General features: G+C 42.4%; 1 protein-coding gene across 3 annotated transcripts in view; it reads right to left on the reverse strand.

Annotated features, from left to right (window-relative positions):
* Positions 1-15,199, reverse strand: part of MSL2 (MSL complex subunit 2) — a 37,185-nt gene extending 21,986 nt beyond the window's left edge. The window contains exon 1 of one of the 3 annotated variants that reach the window (XM_047875844.1): positions 14,847-15,199. Coding sequence is in view for 1 of the 3 variants with exons in the window: in XM_047875840.1 (XP_047731796.1) it covers positions 13,178-13,319 (142 nt within the window). In the remaining 2 variants the exon portion in view is untranslated. Of the gene's footprint in view, positions 1-13,177; positions 13,662-14,418; positions 14,603-14,846 lie in introns of those variants that run through there. The other 2 variants (XM_047875842.1, XM_047875840.1) reach the window with 2 other exon arrangements.
* Positions 15,200-15,426: the final 227 nt, after the last annotated feature.

Consider the following 15,426-nt stretch of genomic DNA (forward strand, 5'->3'; position numbering starts at 1 on the left):
ATCACAACAGCTGGTGGCTGCTATATGGGACAGCATTAAGTTTAGAATATAATCTCTTTTCAGACAAAATGGAATATTTAGATTTATTCTTCTACCTGAAGTAACAAAAAACTGAACACAACAATGGTTTTCAGATACTGGGCAACAGAACAGTTATGATGAGAGGGTGAACAAACAAGTTGAGCCATACAACTGCCCCAGCTTACTGCCTGGAGCACTTTCAAGCCACAGAACAAGGAGGAAAAACCCAGACAAGCCTCATGGTCTCCCTGAAGTGAGAGAACAGAGCTGGAAGGACAAGACACCTGGACTCCTGCAGGCAGAGTACTAGAGATGAGAGATGCACAGTGAAAGAGCACTAGAGATTTATAGAAGGTCTTTCTTTTTTTTAATTCCAGTTAGTTAAAATGCAGTGTAGTATTAGTTTCAGGTGTACAATACAGTGATTCAGCATTTGCATACATCACCAGGTGCTCATCACAAATCACTCCTAAATCACCATCCTTCCACTTGCCCCCCCTTCTGGTAACCATCAGGTTGTTCTCTATAGATAAGAGTTATACAAGATCTCTTTCAAGTCTTCAGCTGAGTACTAATGAGCACATTTGTATGAGGAAACTACCTCAGGCTGAAGAACCCCCAGAAAGGAGCAAAGAGGACAATGCCTATAACTCATAGGCAGCACCTATTCGCATCACCCAGAGTGAGAAAACTCATAATTCACAAGGGATCAGAGAGGGTACAGACGGTTCTTGTCTCAGTAGTATGAAAAAAAATTAACCCCTGAAGGCTGCTTAAAAACAAGTCTCAAAAGGATCAAACTCTTTCCAAGTAATTTAACCTTATCCCAAGAACAAACCTCATCCCAAGAATAAAGAACAGTTACAATAGAAAAATATCCATCAGTAAGGTAAAATTTTAACAAGGTAAAATTTGTAGTATCTGGCTTTGAATCAAAATTAACTGGGCACGCAAAAAAGTAGGAAAATATGACCCATAATGAGCAGGAAAATCAATAAACAGCAAACCTAGAAGGAACAGGTGACAGAATTAATAAAAACAGAATATTAAAAATTATATAACCATGTTCCACATATTCAAAATTGTTTTATGTACCTAAAAACAAAGTTTCAAAATACATGAAGCAAAAACTTATGAAACTCCAAATTGACAAATCCATAATTATAGAGATTTCCAACACCTCTCAAAAACGGACAAAATACAAATCAGTAAGGATAGAGAAGATATGGACAGCACTATAACCAACTTGTGAAAATGTCTTAATTGTTCTGAAATACTATGAACCAACAAATGTCCTCTGACTGCATAAGATAAAGCAGTCTTGATTCTGATCCAGGTAAGGTTTCACAAAATAATTCAAGATCACAGCATCAGAATTCGATGGCTCAAGATAGTATCTAGGGCACAATAGACCTTACAAAATCCTCCATTCCTGAGGATTAAGAATCCTAATGCCTATAGTGACAAGCATGCAAAGTTAAAAAAAAATAAATGCAACAAAGGTTAGGTGAGACCAAGGGTAAACTGGAGAGGGCAAACCTCCAACCCCCAAGACAAACCCCCTCTCAACTACAGCCAGTGATGCCATGCCACAAGGTATCCACTGCTGCCAGAGTTTACAATTTTCCAGGAGATACCTAAAATTTGGGGTTTTAAGTGAACTCTAGATTTTAAAACGTTGGCCACCAACTCTATAAATTTTTAGCCAAGCTAAAATATGTCTGAAACCAAGTTCACAACCAAATCTCTGCTCTACTCCAACAACTTCATCTTACAAATGAAAAAGAGAAATTAAATAATTCGCCCAACAACTTCATCTTACAAATGAGAAAGAAATAATTTGTCCAAATTGTCAAAGTAGATAATGCCATCTAACCACCTCCAAAATACTATGGGCATGGACACCAAAATCCACACTTTCAGAGGAAACAGAAACCAGGATGCTTCCAGGACAGGTAATTTAGTGATGCTTTAACTTCTCAGGAAAAACATGAAAACTGTCTTCAGTCAGTTAAGCATCTGACTCTTGATTTCCGCTCAGGTCATGATCTCACGGTGAGTTCGAGCCCCATGTTAGTATGGAGTCTGCTTGGGATTCTCTCTCTCCTACTCCTCCCCCAACTGCACTCTTCTCAAAAACAAAACAAAACAAAACCATCTTCCAAACAGTTGAAGGTCATAATTTTATCAAAGACTTCCTGAATTGTTCCAGAGAACAAAAAAAAAAATCAGTGGGAAACAATTAAAAAAGGAGGCTTGGGAAAATGGAAGGAAGAACTTTCTAAAAAGAAAGTTCTTTTTAAAAGTTGTCAATGAGGGGCGCCTGGGTGGCGCAGTCGGTTAAGCGTCCGACTTCAGCCAGGTCACGATCTCGCGGTCCGTGAGTTCGAGCCCCGCGTCAGGCTCTGGGCTGATGGCTCGGAGCCTGGAGCCTGTTTCTGATTCTGTGTCTCCCTCTCTCTCTGCACCTCCCCCGTTCATGCTCTGTCTCTCTCTGTCCCAAAAATAAAAAGGGGCGCCTGGGTGGCGCAGTCGGTTAAGCGTCCGACTTCAGCCAGGTCACGATCTCGCGGTCCGGGAGTTCGAGCCCCGCGTCAGGCTCTGGGCTGATGGCTCAGAGCCTGGAGCCTGTTTCTGATTCTGTGTCTCCCTCTCTCTCTATCCCTCCCCCGTTCATGCTCTGTCTCTCTCTGTCCCAAAAATAAATAAACGTTGAAATAAAAAATTTAAAAAATAAATAAATAAATAAATAAATAAATAACGTTGAAAAAAAATTAAAAAAAAAAGTTGTCAATGATATAGTTATTTCGTAGAACAGAATTTAACTCAGCTCCCTACCCTAGAGGTATTCAAGAAAAGCCTTGCATGAACTTTCAAGAATATTACAGAAAAGATTATTTGATGTGAAAAATGGCTGTATGATTTGTGGTCCTTTCTGCCTAAAGCTTTGTAAATTGTCATCATGAAGAACAACCTAGTAATATCTTCCTTGTGTGACCGATGTAAAAATTGAGCTGGTAAGCTCAATGACACCATAAAGGGATCCCTCAGACAGCCCACAGCTTCTGATGAGTAGGACATCATATGTCATACCCTGAATATGTTCAGTCACAGGCCAGACAACCAAGTGATTAACTGTAAAGGGTATTCAGAAATCACAAGGATGCCTGAATTGGAATGCTCCCTTTTAATCCTAGATTTCTATATTATATCTGGCCAGAGTCCCAAATTTCACATCAAGTAGACATTTACATTTTGAAGGAACAGCATTTAGCAAGATTGACTAGGTTATACACTAGACCACCCACCCATACTTTAGGTATGCCTTTAATGGTTATACAAAAAATTTCAAAACCACTAAGCTTTGCCAGAAAATATTATTTCCAAATTTGAGACCAGACATCATTTTAAGTGCACATTTTCTGTGTGTTTTAATAAAGAAAATGGACAAAGGCTGACAGCTAAAGTCAGCAACAGAAAACACAAAAGCTAGAAAATTATATTAAAACAACTGAGGGGCGCCTGGGTGGCTCAGTTGGTTAAGCATCTGACTTTGGTTCAGGTCATGATCTCATGAGCCCTGCATCAGGCTCTGTGAGGACAGCTCAGAGCCTGAATCTTGCTTCAGATACTTTGTCTCCCTCTCTCTCTGCCACTTGCACTCTGTCTCTCAAAAACGAATAAGCGGTAAAAAATAAAATAAAAATAAAAGACAAAAACTTGAGAAAACCAGATATTCTAACTTCAAAAATTCAAAGTATCTGGAGTACAAAGGCAATGAATGAAAATAATTCTGCTGAAATATTATGGACTGAGAGCAAATGAAAGATTAGGTATATAGGAATTAATGTAAAATTTTATCTAAATTAATTTCCTGATAAGGGAACAAAATATTAATTTTTAAAAGAGAAAAGTCAAAGGTGACAGTTGGACACGGGAAAATAAGAAACTAGAATAAAATTTTGAAATATCACTTTTTAAAATAAAAGATAAAATTTAGAAAGTACATCAAAACTCACAAAACCTCCAATTAATCATATATAAAAGTAGCCGAGTGGACTCTGAGAGAAGCCAGTATAATAAGGCATTAGCCAATTATTAAAGTCATGCTATGCAAGCACAAAGAAAACAAGGAATGCAAAAAAAGGAGGACAGGATGTTTTAATTAATCTGAGAATGACAACCAAAACCTCAAATCTCAGAAGGTATGTTGACTGTTTTACTATATCAAACATATAAAACTATTTTCAAAATCAACGTTTCCAACAAAAATAACATAAAAACAGGGAGGGGGACAAAACATAAGAGACTCTTAAATATGGAGAACAGAGGGTTACTGGAGGGGTTGTGGGAGGGGGGATGGGCTAAATGGGTAAGGGGCATTAAGGAATCTACTCCTGAAATCATTATTGCACTATATGCTAATTTGGATGTAAATTTACAAAAAAAAAGTTAAATTAAAAATTGTGAACAGACAAAAATCAACAAAAAAGGGCACAAAATAAAAAGATTATAAAACAAATACATTGTATTTCTATCCTTTCCTAATTTCCAATACTTCTTTAGAACCCCAATCCCCAGGGACCATCATATTATTCAATGATGTCTCATCCTTCTCAGGCCCACACCTAATCCACTCTAATTCCTATCCTACCTGCAACCTCTCCCAAACACCTGACCAAAATCCTGTATCAAACTGCTCAATCCCTGAAGAATATTTTATTAGGTTGTCTTTATATTATTCCAAACCAGCCTATCTAAATACTTCATGTCCTTCCAAAATCAATGTCCTTCCTGACTTCACTTCTGGTATCTAAGCTACCTTTGCCTCCTTTAATCTTTCCCAAGCCATCTGTATTAAACTGCCAGATTTTGTCAGTTCTTCAATACAATTCAGGGCATTTTATCAGGTGTTATGTGAAAGCACTGTGCTAAACATTGTAAATTTGAGGGTGGAAAATGTACTCATTTCATCTATTCACATCTATTCACAGTAAAATATGCCCAACCATAGCAAAGTATAATACATACAGAACAAAGAATTCAAATGTTATGATAACCATAGCCATAATTATCTGATGTTGTTCCTTTTCCACTCCCACCACTATTCAGGCTTCTATCTAATACAAATACATCTGTTATCCTTCGTAATTGAAAGTTTCACCATACTCTAATAATCAATACCGTATTCTACCCGCCAATTAATCTTTCCTAAAACAATTTTTTTTATTGCTTGTTGATTTTTGAGGGAGACAGAGTGCAAGTGGGGCAGGGGCAGAGAGAGAGGGAGACACAGGATCTGAAGCAGGATCCAGTCTCTGAGCTGTCAGCACAGAGCCCCATGCAGGGCTCAAACCTGTGACCCTCAAAATCATGACCTGAGTTGAGGTCTGATGCTTTACGGACTGAGCCACCCAGGCACCCATCCCAAAACAGAATTTCAAACACAACACTCTCTTTTTAAAATGCCATCTCACAGGCACCTGGGTGGCTCAGTCAGTTCAGTGTCTGACTTAGCTCAGGTCATCATCTCACGGTCTGTGGGTTCGAGCCCCACGTCGGGCTCTGTCCTGACAGCTCAGAGCCTGGAGCCTGCTTCGGATCCCGTGTCTCTCTCTTCCCCTCCCCTGCTCACACCCTGTCTCTCTCTCTCAAAAATAAACATTAAAAAAACATTTTTTTTTTAAATGCTGTTTCTCAGGGGCGCCTGGGTGGCACAGTCGGTTAAGCGTCCGACTTCAGCCAGGTCACGATCTCGCGGTCCGTGAGTTCGAGCCCCACGTCAGGCTCTGGGCTGATGGCTCGGAGCCTGGAGCCTGTTTCCGATTCTGTGTCTCCCTCTCTCTCTGCCCCTCCCCCGTTCATGCTCTGTCTCTCTCTGTCCCAAAAATAAATTTAAAAAAAAGTTGAAAAAAAAAATTTAAAAAAAAAATTAAATGCTGTTTCTCAAATGCTTACAATAGTGATTTGCAAAACCCCCTCCCCATATCAAGATGGTAAAGGTAAAACACAGATTACAAGAACGTGCTCACAGAGTTCCAATTCAATTAGTCTGATATGATAACTTGGAATCTGGATTTTATGGAGCCCTTTAGGTGATTTGATTTAGGTGGCCCAGAGAGCATATTTTGGGGGGTATCAGGGCTCATCAAACAAAGACCCCTGAGTCTCAACAAACAGGGCAAGGTCTCTCCTACAAGAATTCCAACTACAGATAAACTTGACTTTCTGCAGTCAACTGTTCTCTCCCTCTAACCTTGCTGAAAATGTCCACCAATTTCACCATTCTTCTTGGCCCATCTCAAGCTCCATACTTTCTAGATCTCACCAAACTGAAACAATTTCTACTGACTAATTCTACAGTACTGTACTGCTTGTCTTGAACCATTATTTAAACTAGTATTTATTAACACTTCAGGTGGTTATGTCATACGACAATGAACTGTGGATCAAACCTCTTTTCATCTCTTTCAGCATCTGGAACACACTTAGAAGGACTCAGAAGTCCTTTCCCCAAGGCAATTTCATTTTGCATAAACATACCTAAGTAGGAATGAATAAATGAACTAGTTTTTAAAATACCAAAAGGGAAAACTATAGAAAGGAGATTTTTATTAGAAAAAGAAAACTGTTAAATAAATATATCTGGAATAAAAGTATATCTATCTGCCAAGACAAATTAGTAAATATTGTTCTTCCTTATCAACCTACCAAATAAATGCTCCATAAAGAACTTAAGTCCCAAGAAAAAAAACCTGGTAAACCACATTCTGCTTAACACCAATCAGGTATGTTTAAACTCTGACCCAAACAGGTATTCAAAAAACAAGCTACATGGAGGGAAAAATTCACTTGTGATTAATTTCTGAAACTTTTACACATGCAACAAAAGCTAACTTACAAATGTTCTATTATGATGCTTGAGATTTTGGCATAAGTGACTCTAGCACAACACTTCGGCAGTAATTGTTGGTCTACTCATCTGTCTTCTCCGTAACAATGAGTAACATGGGTAATAACGATGTGTCTTATTCATCTTACTATTCCAGCACTTTGAACAGGTAATTAATAAAGATGTAATGAGTTATCTTTTCAAGATAAAAAATGATAGTGATTTTCCAAAAATAACACTAATGGCCCACAAGCATATCAAAGGATAATCAACATCACTAGAAAAATGGAAATCAAAACCACCACGATATCACCTCATGCCCATTAGAATGGCTACTATTAAAAAAAAAAAAAAAGTGGGGGTGCCTGGGTGGCTCAGTGTCTCATGCTCTCTCTCTCTGCCCCTCCCCCCACCTGTGTTGTCTGTCTGTCTCTCTCTCTCTCTCTCTCTCTCTCTGTAATAAATTAAAAAAAAAATTTTTTTTTTTTTTACAAAGTGCTGGCAAGGATATGGAGAAATTGGAACCCATGTACTATTGGTGGGATTGTAAAATGATGCAACAACTATGGGAAACAGGAGGTTCCTCAAAAATATTAAAATGGAAATACTATATACACAATCCAACCATCCCATGTCTGGGTATATACCCAAAAGAACTGAAAGCAGGGTCTTGAGAGTTGTTTGCACACCCATGTTCACAGCAACATATTCACAAGAGCCAAAAGGTGGAAACAACCCAAAAGTCCATTGACTGATGAATGGATAAACAATTGTGGTATACACATACAATGGAACATTAGTCAGCCTTAAAAAAAGGAAAATCCTTGGGGTGCCTGGATGGCTCAGTCAGTTAAGCATCAGACTTCAGCTCAGGTCTGAGCTCATTCTGATCTCTGAATCATTCATGAGTTCAAGCCCGGTATCCAGCTCTGTGCTGACAGCTCACAGCCTGGAGTCTGCTTCAGATTCTGTGTCTCCCTCTCTCTCCAACCCTCCCCCATTCGCACTCTCGTGTGTCTCTCTCTCAAAAATAAATAAACAGGGGCGCATGGATGGCTCAGTCGGCTGAGTGTCCGACTTCAGCTCAGGTCATGATCTCGCAGTCTGTGAGTTTGAGCCCCAAGTCGGGCTCTGTGCTGACAGCTCAGAGCCTGGAGCCTGCTTCGGATTCTGTGTCTCCCTCTCTCTCTGCCCCACCCCCGTTCATTCTCTCTCTCTCTCAAAAACAAACAAACATTAAACAAACAAACAAACAAACATAAAAAAATTAGGGGTGCTTGGGTGGCTCAGTCAGTTAGGCGTCTAACTTCGGCTCAGGTCAGGATCTCATGGTTTGTGGGTTCAAGCCCCACATCAGGCTCTATGCTGACAGCTCAGAGACTGGAGCCTGCTTCAGATTCTGTGTCTTCCTCTCTCTCTGCCCCTCTCCCATTCATGATCTGCCTCTCAAAAATAAATGAACGTAAAAAAAAATTTTTTTTTTAATTAAAAAAAGGAAAATCCTTACACATGCTGTATGATGGATGAAACTTCAGGACATTATATTAGTCAATCAAAAAAAGACAAATACCTTATGATTCCATTAATATAAAGTACCTAGAGTAGCCAAATTCAGAGAGACAAAAAGTAGAACGGTGGTTACCAGGGGCTGCAGAGGAGGGTAGTTAGTTGATGAATACAGAGTTTCAGATTTGCAAGATGAAAAAGTTCTGGAATTCTGTTTCACAACAACATAAATTTACTTAGTGTTATAGAACTGTACATTTTAAAATGGTTAAGATGATAAACTTTACATTCATTACAATCAAAAATTTTAATTACACTGACTTTAAGTACAATAAAAATAAATTCTTACGTATCAAAGAACTAATGCTTGAAAATATGTAAATATAAAACAGCATTAGATCTATGTATAATTATTCAAATGGCCTTTTAATTTAGCTTCCACCTAAGAGATAAGCAGCTTAAAAATAAAATATAAATAGCTTAAAATAAGTCACTCTGGAGGCACCCGAGTGACTCAGTCAGTTAAGCATCCAACTCTTAATTTCAGTTTAGGTCATTATCTCACAGTTCATGGGATCAAGTCCCTCGTGGGGCTCCACACTGACAGCACGGAGGCTGCTTGGGATGCTCTCTCCCCCCTTTCTCTCTCCCCCTCCCCTGCTCCACTCAAAATAAATCTCTCTCCCCCAAGATAAATAAGTAAACATTAAAAAAAAAAAAAATCACTCCAAGCTGTATGTTCAAATTTCAGTGTAGAAGATTCTTGCTAATTATAAATTGAATGCTCAGCCAAAAAGTATTTCTGGTAAAAGAAGACAATTCTGTAACTGAAAAATATTCTTGGGATCATCTACTACACTAATTATAATGTGGGTCCACAAACAACGGCAAAGGAGAATAGTAAGGAAAATTAAAAGTAGTTTTTCATAAAACTAATCTACTTAATTTTAAGGCATATACTTTATTCTGAGACCACATCTCCCCTACTCTGAAACTTTCTTTTGAATGCTAATTTCATCCATTCAACAAAAACGTGTTGAGCCAGTAACTCTCAGGTGCAATGCTGTTAAACTGAACAATAGAAGCAAGGTGCTCACCCTCAGGGAACTATCTCTTTCTAGTGGAAAATAAGAATAGCAATTGTAAAAGATGATAGGGTTTTAAGTGTTTAACACTCAAAACAAAAACCTGGCCAGCATAAGTAACCCTATGTCAGTGGAAAACACTAATCTATAGCCCCCTTCCATTTTATAAATGAGAACCTGGATGCCCAAAAGGTTTCACAATTTCAATAAACCCAAAGCCAAAACCACCTTGTTTCTAGACTCTAAAACACCAAACTATCCATGTGAGTGAGTAGAGATTCAAACATGATTATTTACAGGACTCCAAATATCTCGGACTAATATTTTTCTACTTACTGTGTCCTTCCAATTCTAAGAGGATTTGATTCTATATACCAACCTTGTATCATTTGTGGACTTACAAGTTTAATGAAAAACTTAAAATCCCTAGGGCAGAATTTATCAAATCTCATGCCAGCAAAAGAAATTCTACTTTCTGATAAATGATAAAGCCAAGTCCAACATTGTAGAACAAGGGGAAAGAAGAGACACAAAAATAGCATCCACAGTAATACTGTCTTGGTCACTGTTTCTTTGGCCTAGAAAGTACAGTAATTCTCTGGAGCACTGCTATCCCATTCACTAGAAGCTTCAGACAGTTTAAATACACAAAGGAACTGAAAAACAAATAGTGATAATCAGCTAATTAACATTTCAAAGTACCACAATAACAAAACTTGTAGTTTCAGTGAATAATCTAGGTTTGACAATAACTGACCTGACGATACAGTCTCTTCCCTCACCTCCTCCTACCTTTCTCTAGTTCTGTACAAGGGTGGAATACTAAGCTTATAATACGTGCCAGACAACAAGTCCATAGGCTTGTTCTCATGGGTTCAAAAAGTTTTTCTCCACTTAAAAATAAACCCATGTATAATACAAATTTGGGGGAAAAACCTGAAGGTGTAACTATCCCCTTTCATAAAGGAAACTGAGCCACAAAGTTAGAGACTTCCCCACACAGTAAGTAGAAGAGCCAAGATATGAACCTAACTGCAAAGTTTGTAGGACTCTCATTTTGTTCCCGAATCTGTCATAAACACAAGTGCCTGGATAGGAGAGAGTGGATGAGGCAGGTGAAACACAAAAATGTACAAAAATAGTATTTTTCCCTGAGATATCAGAAGATTTAGATACAAAAACTGCACTGGAAGAGTTCTAAGTGCTTATGACTGGAACAAAGGGTTACAGAGGTTCAAAGGACAAACGACTTTTTGCTTGCAGTGAGCAAGGAAGAATTCAGTGAAGAGGGAGGAAATTGAGGAGTTAGACCACAGAGGAAAAAAAAAAGTGTATTTTAGGCAGAAGAAACTTCAGAGAACAAAAGCGGGGTAAAGAGGAGGAAGACATAGGGCATTTATGTTTAGAAAAAGCAAAACAGCCTGGCTGAAGCACAGAAATTATGTAAGAGAACAGTTAAATGTAAGGCTGAAAAGGTAGGTCTAGGTCAGACTTCAGACAACCTGGTGAAACTCCCTATTTACAGCACCAGGATATAATTAAACTTTTACATATTTGTTAACTTCATGAAATAATACACATGGCCTATTAACTTGAATGAATTTATGCTTTTCAGCTAAGAAAAGGAATCTAGGACAGCACCTGATACAAGATGATTAAATGCTGGATCTGAATTCAAATAACCAATTTTTTTCTTCCTATCTCCTGACAACTAGAGACTTATGGGGGGGGGGGGGGAGGTCAGAGAAGGCAGGCTGAACCTACACCCAGATTGCTGAAATTTATGGCAGCTACTCAATATAATTGGGGAAAAAATAGAACCCACAAATCTTTTCCATAGGAAAGCTTGAGCAGAAAGAAATAATGACCAAAAAATCCCCCTCGTATTGACAAGACTAGCTTAAAAGAAAAATAAAGCTGCAATTGGATTTTTTTAAAGTAGCTTTATCTTTAATTTCATGTTTTAAAATCCAAGCTAGAATTTGGCAAAATGTTCATTTAGACCACAACTATCCTGAAGCAACTGATAAGAAATTAAAATTCCAAACACCTACTCGATTCAAAACTACCACTTCCCCCTTAAATTAGAGGGTTAAGTCCCATCCCCCTAATAAAAAGGAGACCTACTAGATCTTTAAGTGTTACCTGGATAATGATATCACTCTCTATTGCTGTTCTAACAGGCCAGGGCTACCCTTTGCCCTCTCTTTCCCATACAAGAGTAGCGAACCCCGCCAAAGAAAAGGAAGTTATAGCAGCTCTATCTCCTCAGTTCAAAAACTATCAAAAGCTGTTAAGACATAAAAAGAAGCACTCCATAGAAAGTGGAAGTGGAGTAGGGGAGTACACTGAAACCAAGCAAATTCTTATTTATAAAATTTAAGTTGAAAGGAAACTTGGAATCTAGCCCAAAGCTCTTTATTTTACACGTTAAGAAACTGAGGCCCAAGGCAGTGGTGATTTGCCCAGGGCAAACGCTTCCCTATAAAGGTGTTAAGTGTCTGTTACCAGTCACAGTAGCACTTAATCACATTCTAACAGTTACTTAAATGTTTATGAGATTAAGTACCTGGGGTGCAAAAAACACAATCTTCATCTCCTCTGCATCCCCTTCAGTGCCTTGCCCCATGCCCCAGAGCTATTCAGAAAATCCTGAAGAATTCTCAAATGAATACCATGTCCTCTTTCTGATACCATAGCTACAAAATTTATTTTATCTAATATAAAATGAAAGGCTGAAATGCTTAATCAAGTTGTGACTAAATGAGTGGATCAGCAAAACCTCAAAATTTGGGGCAGAATATGAAATGGAATATAGTACTGCTTATTTTTTTTCCTCTTTGATAGTTGCCATTTCCCTTGTATTAATGTTTTTAGTCCAGGTTTTATGAAAAACTATCATAGGTGCAAAATAGGTGCAAAATTAATCCAAATTATCAGCGCTTTTGAGACATTTCGATTTATTAAACAACTTAGCGTATCTTCATCTCTCAAAAATAACTTGAAAATATCCTACCCAGCACAAAATAATATTTTCGGGGGGGGGGGGACCTAAAATAACGGTCTACCAGTCCACAACGTATTAAAACCACAAAACAGAAACACTCCTGTAAAAATCCCACCAGCTAAAGAGTACTATCAGTCTTCCTTGGCTCACTGCTTACCGTCAAACTGTCAAAGCATTTGTTGAAGAACACGGGGGAAAGTTCTGCACCGAGTTCACAGGCTGTGGGTGCATCAGATTATACCACCACCCACACATAACACCAGTTTGGGGAAATGCAAACACGCCACATGTACATGTTTTAACCAGGCTTAACCAGGTTTAACCAAGGTAGGTATTGTCAGCTCTTGTATCAAAGGTTTAAAAAAGGCAGCAATATGCAAACATACTTCAACTCATTTATATCATCATCAGAAATGGCAAGGTATTGACCCGAAACGAATTAAACAGTTCTGAACCTTAAGGCCGCCGTACAAAACAGTTTAGAAGGGCTGTCTTTCTGAAAAGTCGGGCAAAAATCCTTTGACGAGTTTGAAAACTAATGACCATACGCTAATGCACAAATAACAAAAGCTTAGTACAAACCACCATGCCACCAAACCGTTCTTGCTACCACTGCCCAGGTTTTCTAAAACAAGCACTGAAAGGGAACAATAAAAAGCGTCTCACCGCAAACACAGCAAGAGAGGGACTGTCGGAAGTAAGGCAAGAGCCTGTTAATCTCTGTAAACGCCTTGGGGTCTCCGGGGTCGTAGTTGAGCACTAGGCGGCTCGCGGAAATGTAGAGAGCAGTAGCATTCACGGGGTTCATTGCAGACACTTCGACACCGATGGCTCCCGGTTGAAAAAAAATTCCGGATCCAACTTTGTAAGCAGCCAGGGAACAATGGCGAATTTGCAACAATTCGGAGGAACTCAGAGAAGAACCACTGGCCAAAGTAGTAACCAAAATCCGCGCAAGTTTGTGGAGCTGAAGCAGTACTCCCACACATGGGGCCTTGGCGCCCCTCCTCCGTCCCTGAGACTTGCAGACGAAAAAAAAAAAAAAAAAGGAGAGAGAGAGAGAGAGAGAGAGAGAGAAAGCAAGGGAAACCAGCGTTCGAGTTTGTTCCAGTCAGCCTCGGGGCGAACGAAGAATGCAGCAGCTTCGGCGCTCGGGTCAGGACTCGGCGCTCAGTCTAGCCCCGCGGCTCGGCGGGCGGCCTTCGCTGCATCTCCGGACACGGAGGCACCTCCTCAGGGCGAGCTGAGCGGGCGCGGGAGCAGGCCCCGGCCCGGTCCGAGGAGCGGGCACGCTTCTCACGCGCTGCAGGGTCCTTACTCCATCACAGCGCACGACGCAGAGGTAGGGGCGACCGCAAAGAGGACGGCTCGGGCGTCGGCTTCCTCAATCTAGTGCACCAAGCCGCGGCGGCGGCGAACGTTGCAGTTGCGGCTGGCGGAGGCCGCCGCCGCTCTCTCCATATCGGACGCGGGGCCGGACTGCGCCTGGCTCTCCGCCCCGGCGGTTACAGCCCCGCGGTTCCCTGAGGTGGCGAAGCGGGCAGGAGAGTCCCCCACCCGCTAGGGGAGGGCCGGAGAGGAAGTGCGCGGGCCGGAGAGGCCGGCGGCGGCGGCGGCAGCGGGAGGGGGCGGGGAGCAGGCCCGGCCGGGCCGCGGCGGCGCCCCTTGCTCCTCAGTCGCTCACTCCGAGGTCACCAGGCGCAAGCGCCGCCCCCTCACTGCCCAGCCATCTTCTCCGCGCCGCGCACACGGAGACCTCCGCCGCCAAGCACGACGGCCGCCGCCGCCCACGGCTCCCGCCCGGCCGCAACTAAGGCGAGCGCTCACACCGCCAGGCCCCGCCGCCGCCCAGAGCACACGGCAAGGCCCCGCCGCAGGCCCCTCCCCCCGTGCCTCGCCGCCCTCACCCTGACTCCACGCGCCACTCTAACTCGGTAGGGCCCAGGCTGCTGCGGCCTTAATGAATCCCGCGGGCTGTGCGGCGCCTCAGGCCCTGCCGGCGACGACGACCGTTACCCCAACGGGCAAAGCCACTGTCATCCCCGAGACTCCCCCGCCGCCGTCGTCGCTAGCGCCCGCACGCATGCGCAGAACACACTCTCACCCCTCCCCCCGCCCTTCCCTTTCCCTTCGCTTCCCTTTTCCCCTGCTTCTCCTCTAAGAGCCCCCTCCACACCCTCCCAGAGCTACCGGCTCGCTCCGCGCATGCGCATTCCACTACCCAGCTCCGCTGCCTTTCGCCCTTACGCGTGCGCTTTGACCGCCCACCCAGAAAACCGGATAAACACAGCAGCCCGCTCACGCCAGCCCCTCCCGGCTGCCAATCCACCCTCACCTCACTGCGCATGCCTGGCTCTCCACTTACGGCTCTTAGAACTGAGCATGCCCTCTGCAAGCCGCCTGTTCGCCCCTCCCCCAAGCGCTCTCAAATTCCCTCCTAGGCGTGTGGGCTGGGGTGAAACATTCGTTGGTTGACCCATCTTTCCACGGCGTGGACTGTAGGCTTCTCGCACTACATTGCTTCCTCGGTGCCCGCCAACGATGAGGCCGGCCTTGGTCGCGCCATGTGGCGCTCCGCCCTGACAGCCTCTCCTCGCCCTGACTGACCACTGTGTGAGGAAATAGTTCCACACTGCCCCAAGCCCCGCCCTCGCGGCCTTTCTCCTAGAACCGCGCCTGCTCTAGCACGGAAAGGGCGCTGCCCGCATCTGTTTGCGCTCCTGGAGTAGCGTAGGCCAGCAGCAATCTGCGTGGCTGCGCGCCCAGCCGGCGTGCAAGCGACATTTGCTAGGTTAGGGTCTCGTCCTGCGTCGATGGCAGCCTGAGGTCACTAAGACCCCGACAGGCTGTCTGTAAGCGTTGGGGCTCGGACCCACCTCCCCTCTCCTGTCCATCAGAGCAGGGCTCTTCCCGCG

This window comes from Prionailurus viverrinus, chromosome C2 (genome assembly GCF_022837055.1).
Source record: "Prionailurus viverrinus isolate Anna chromosome C2, UM_Priviv_1.0, whole genome shotgun sequence".
NCBI lineage: Eukaryota > Metazoa > Chordata > Mammalia > Carnivora > Felidae > Prionailurus > Prionailurus viverrinus.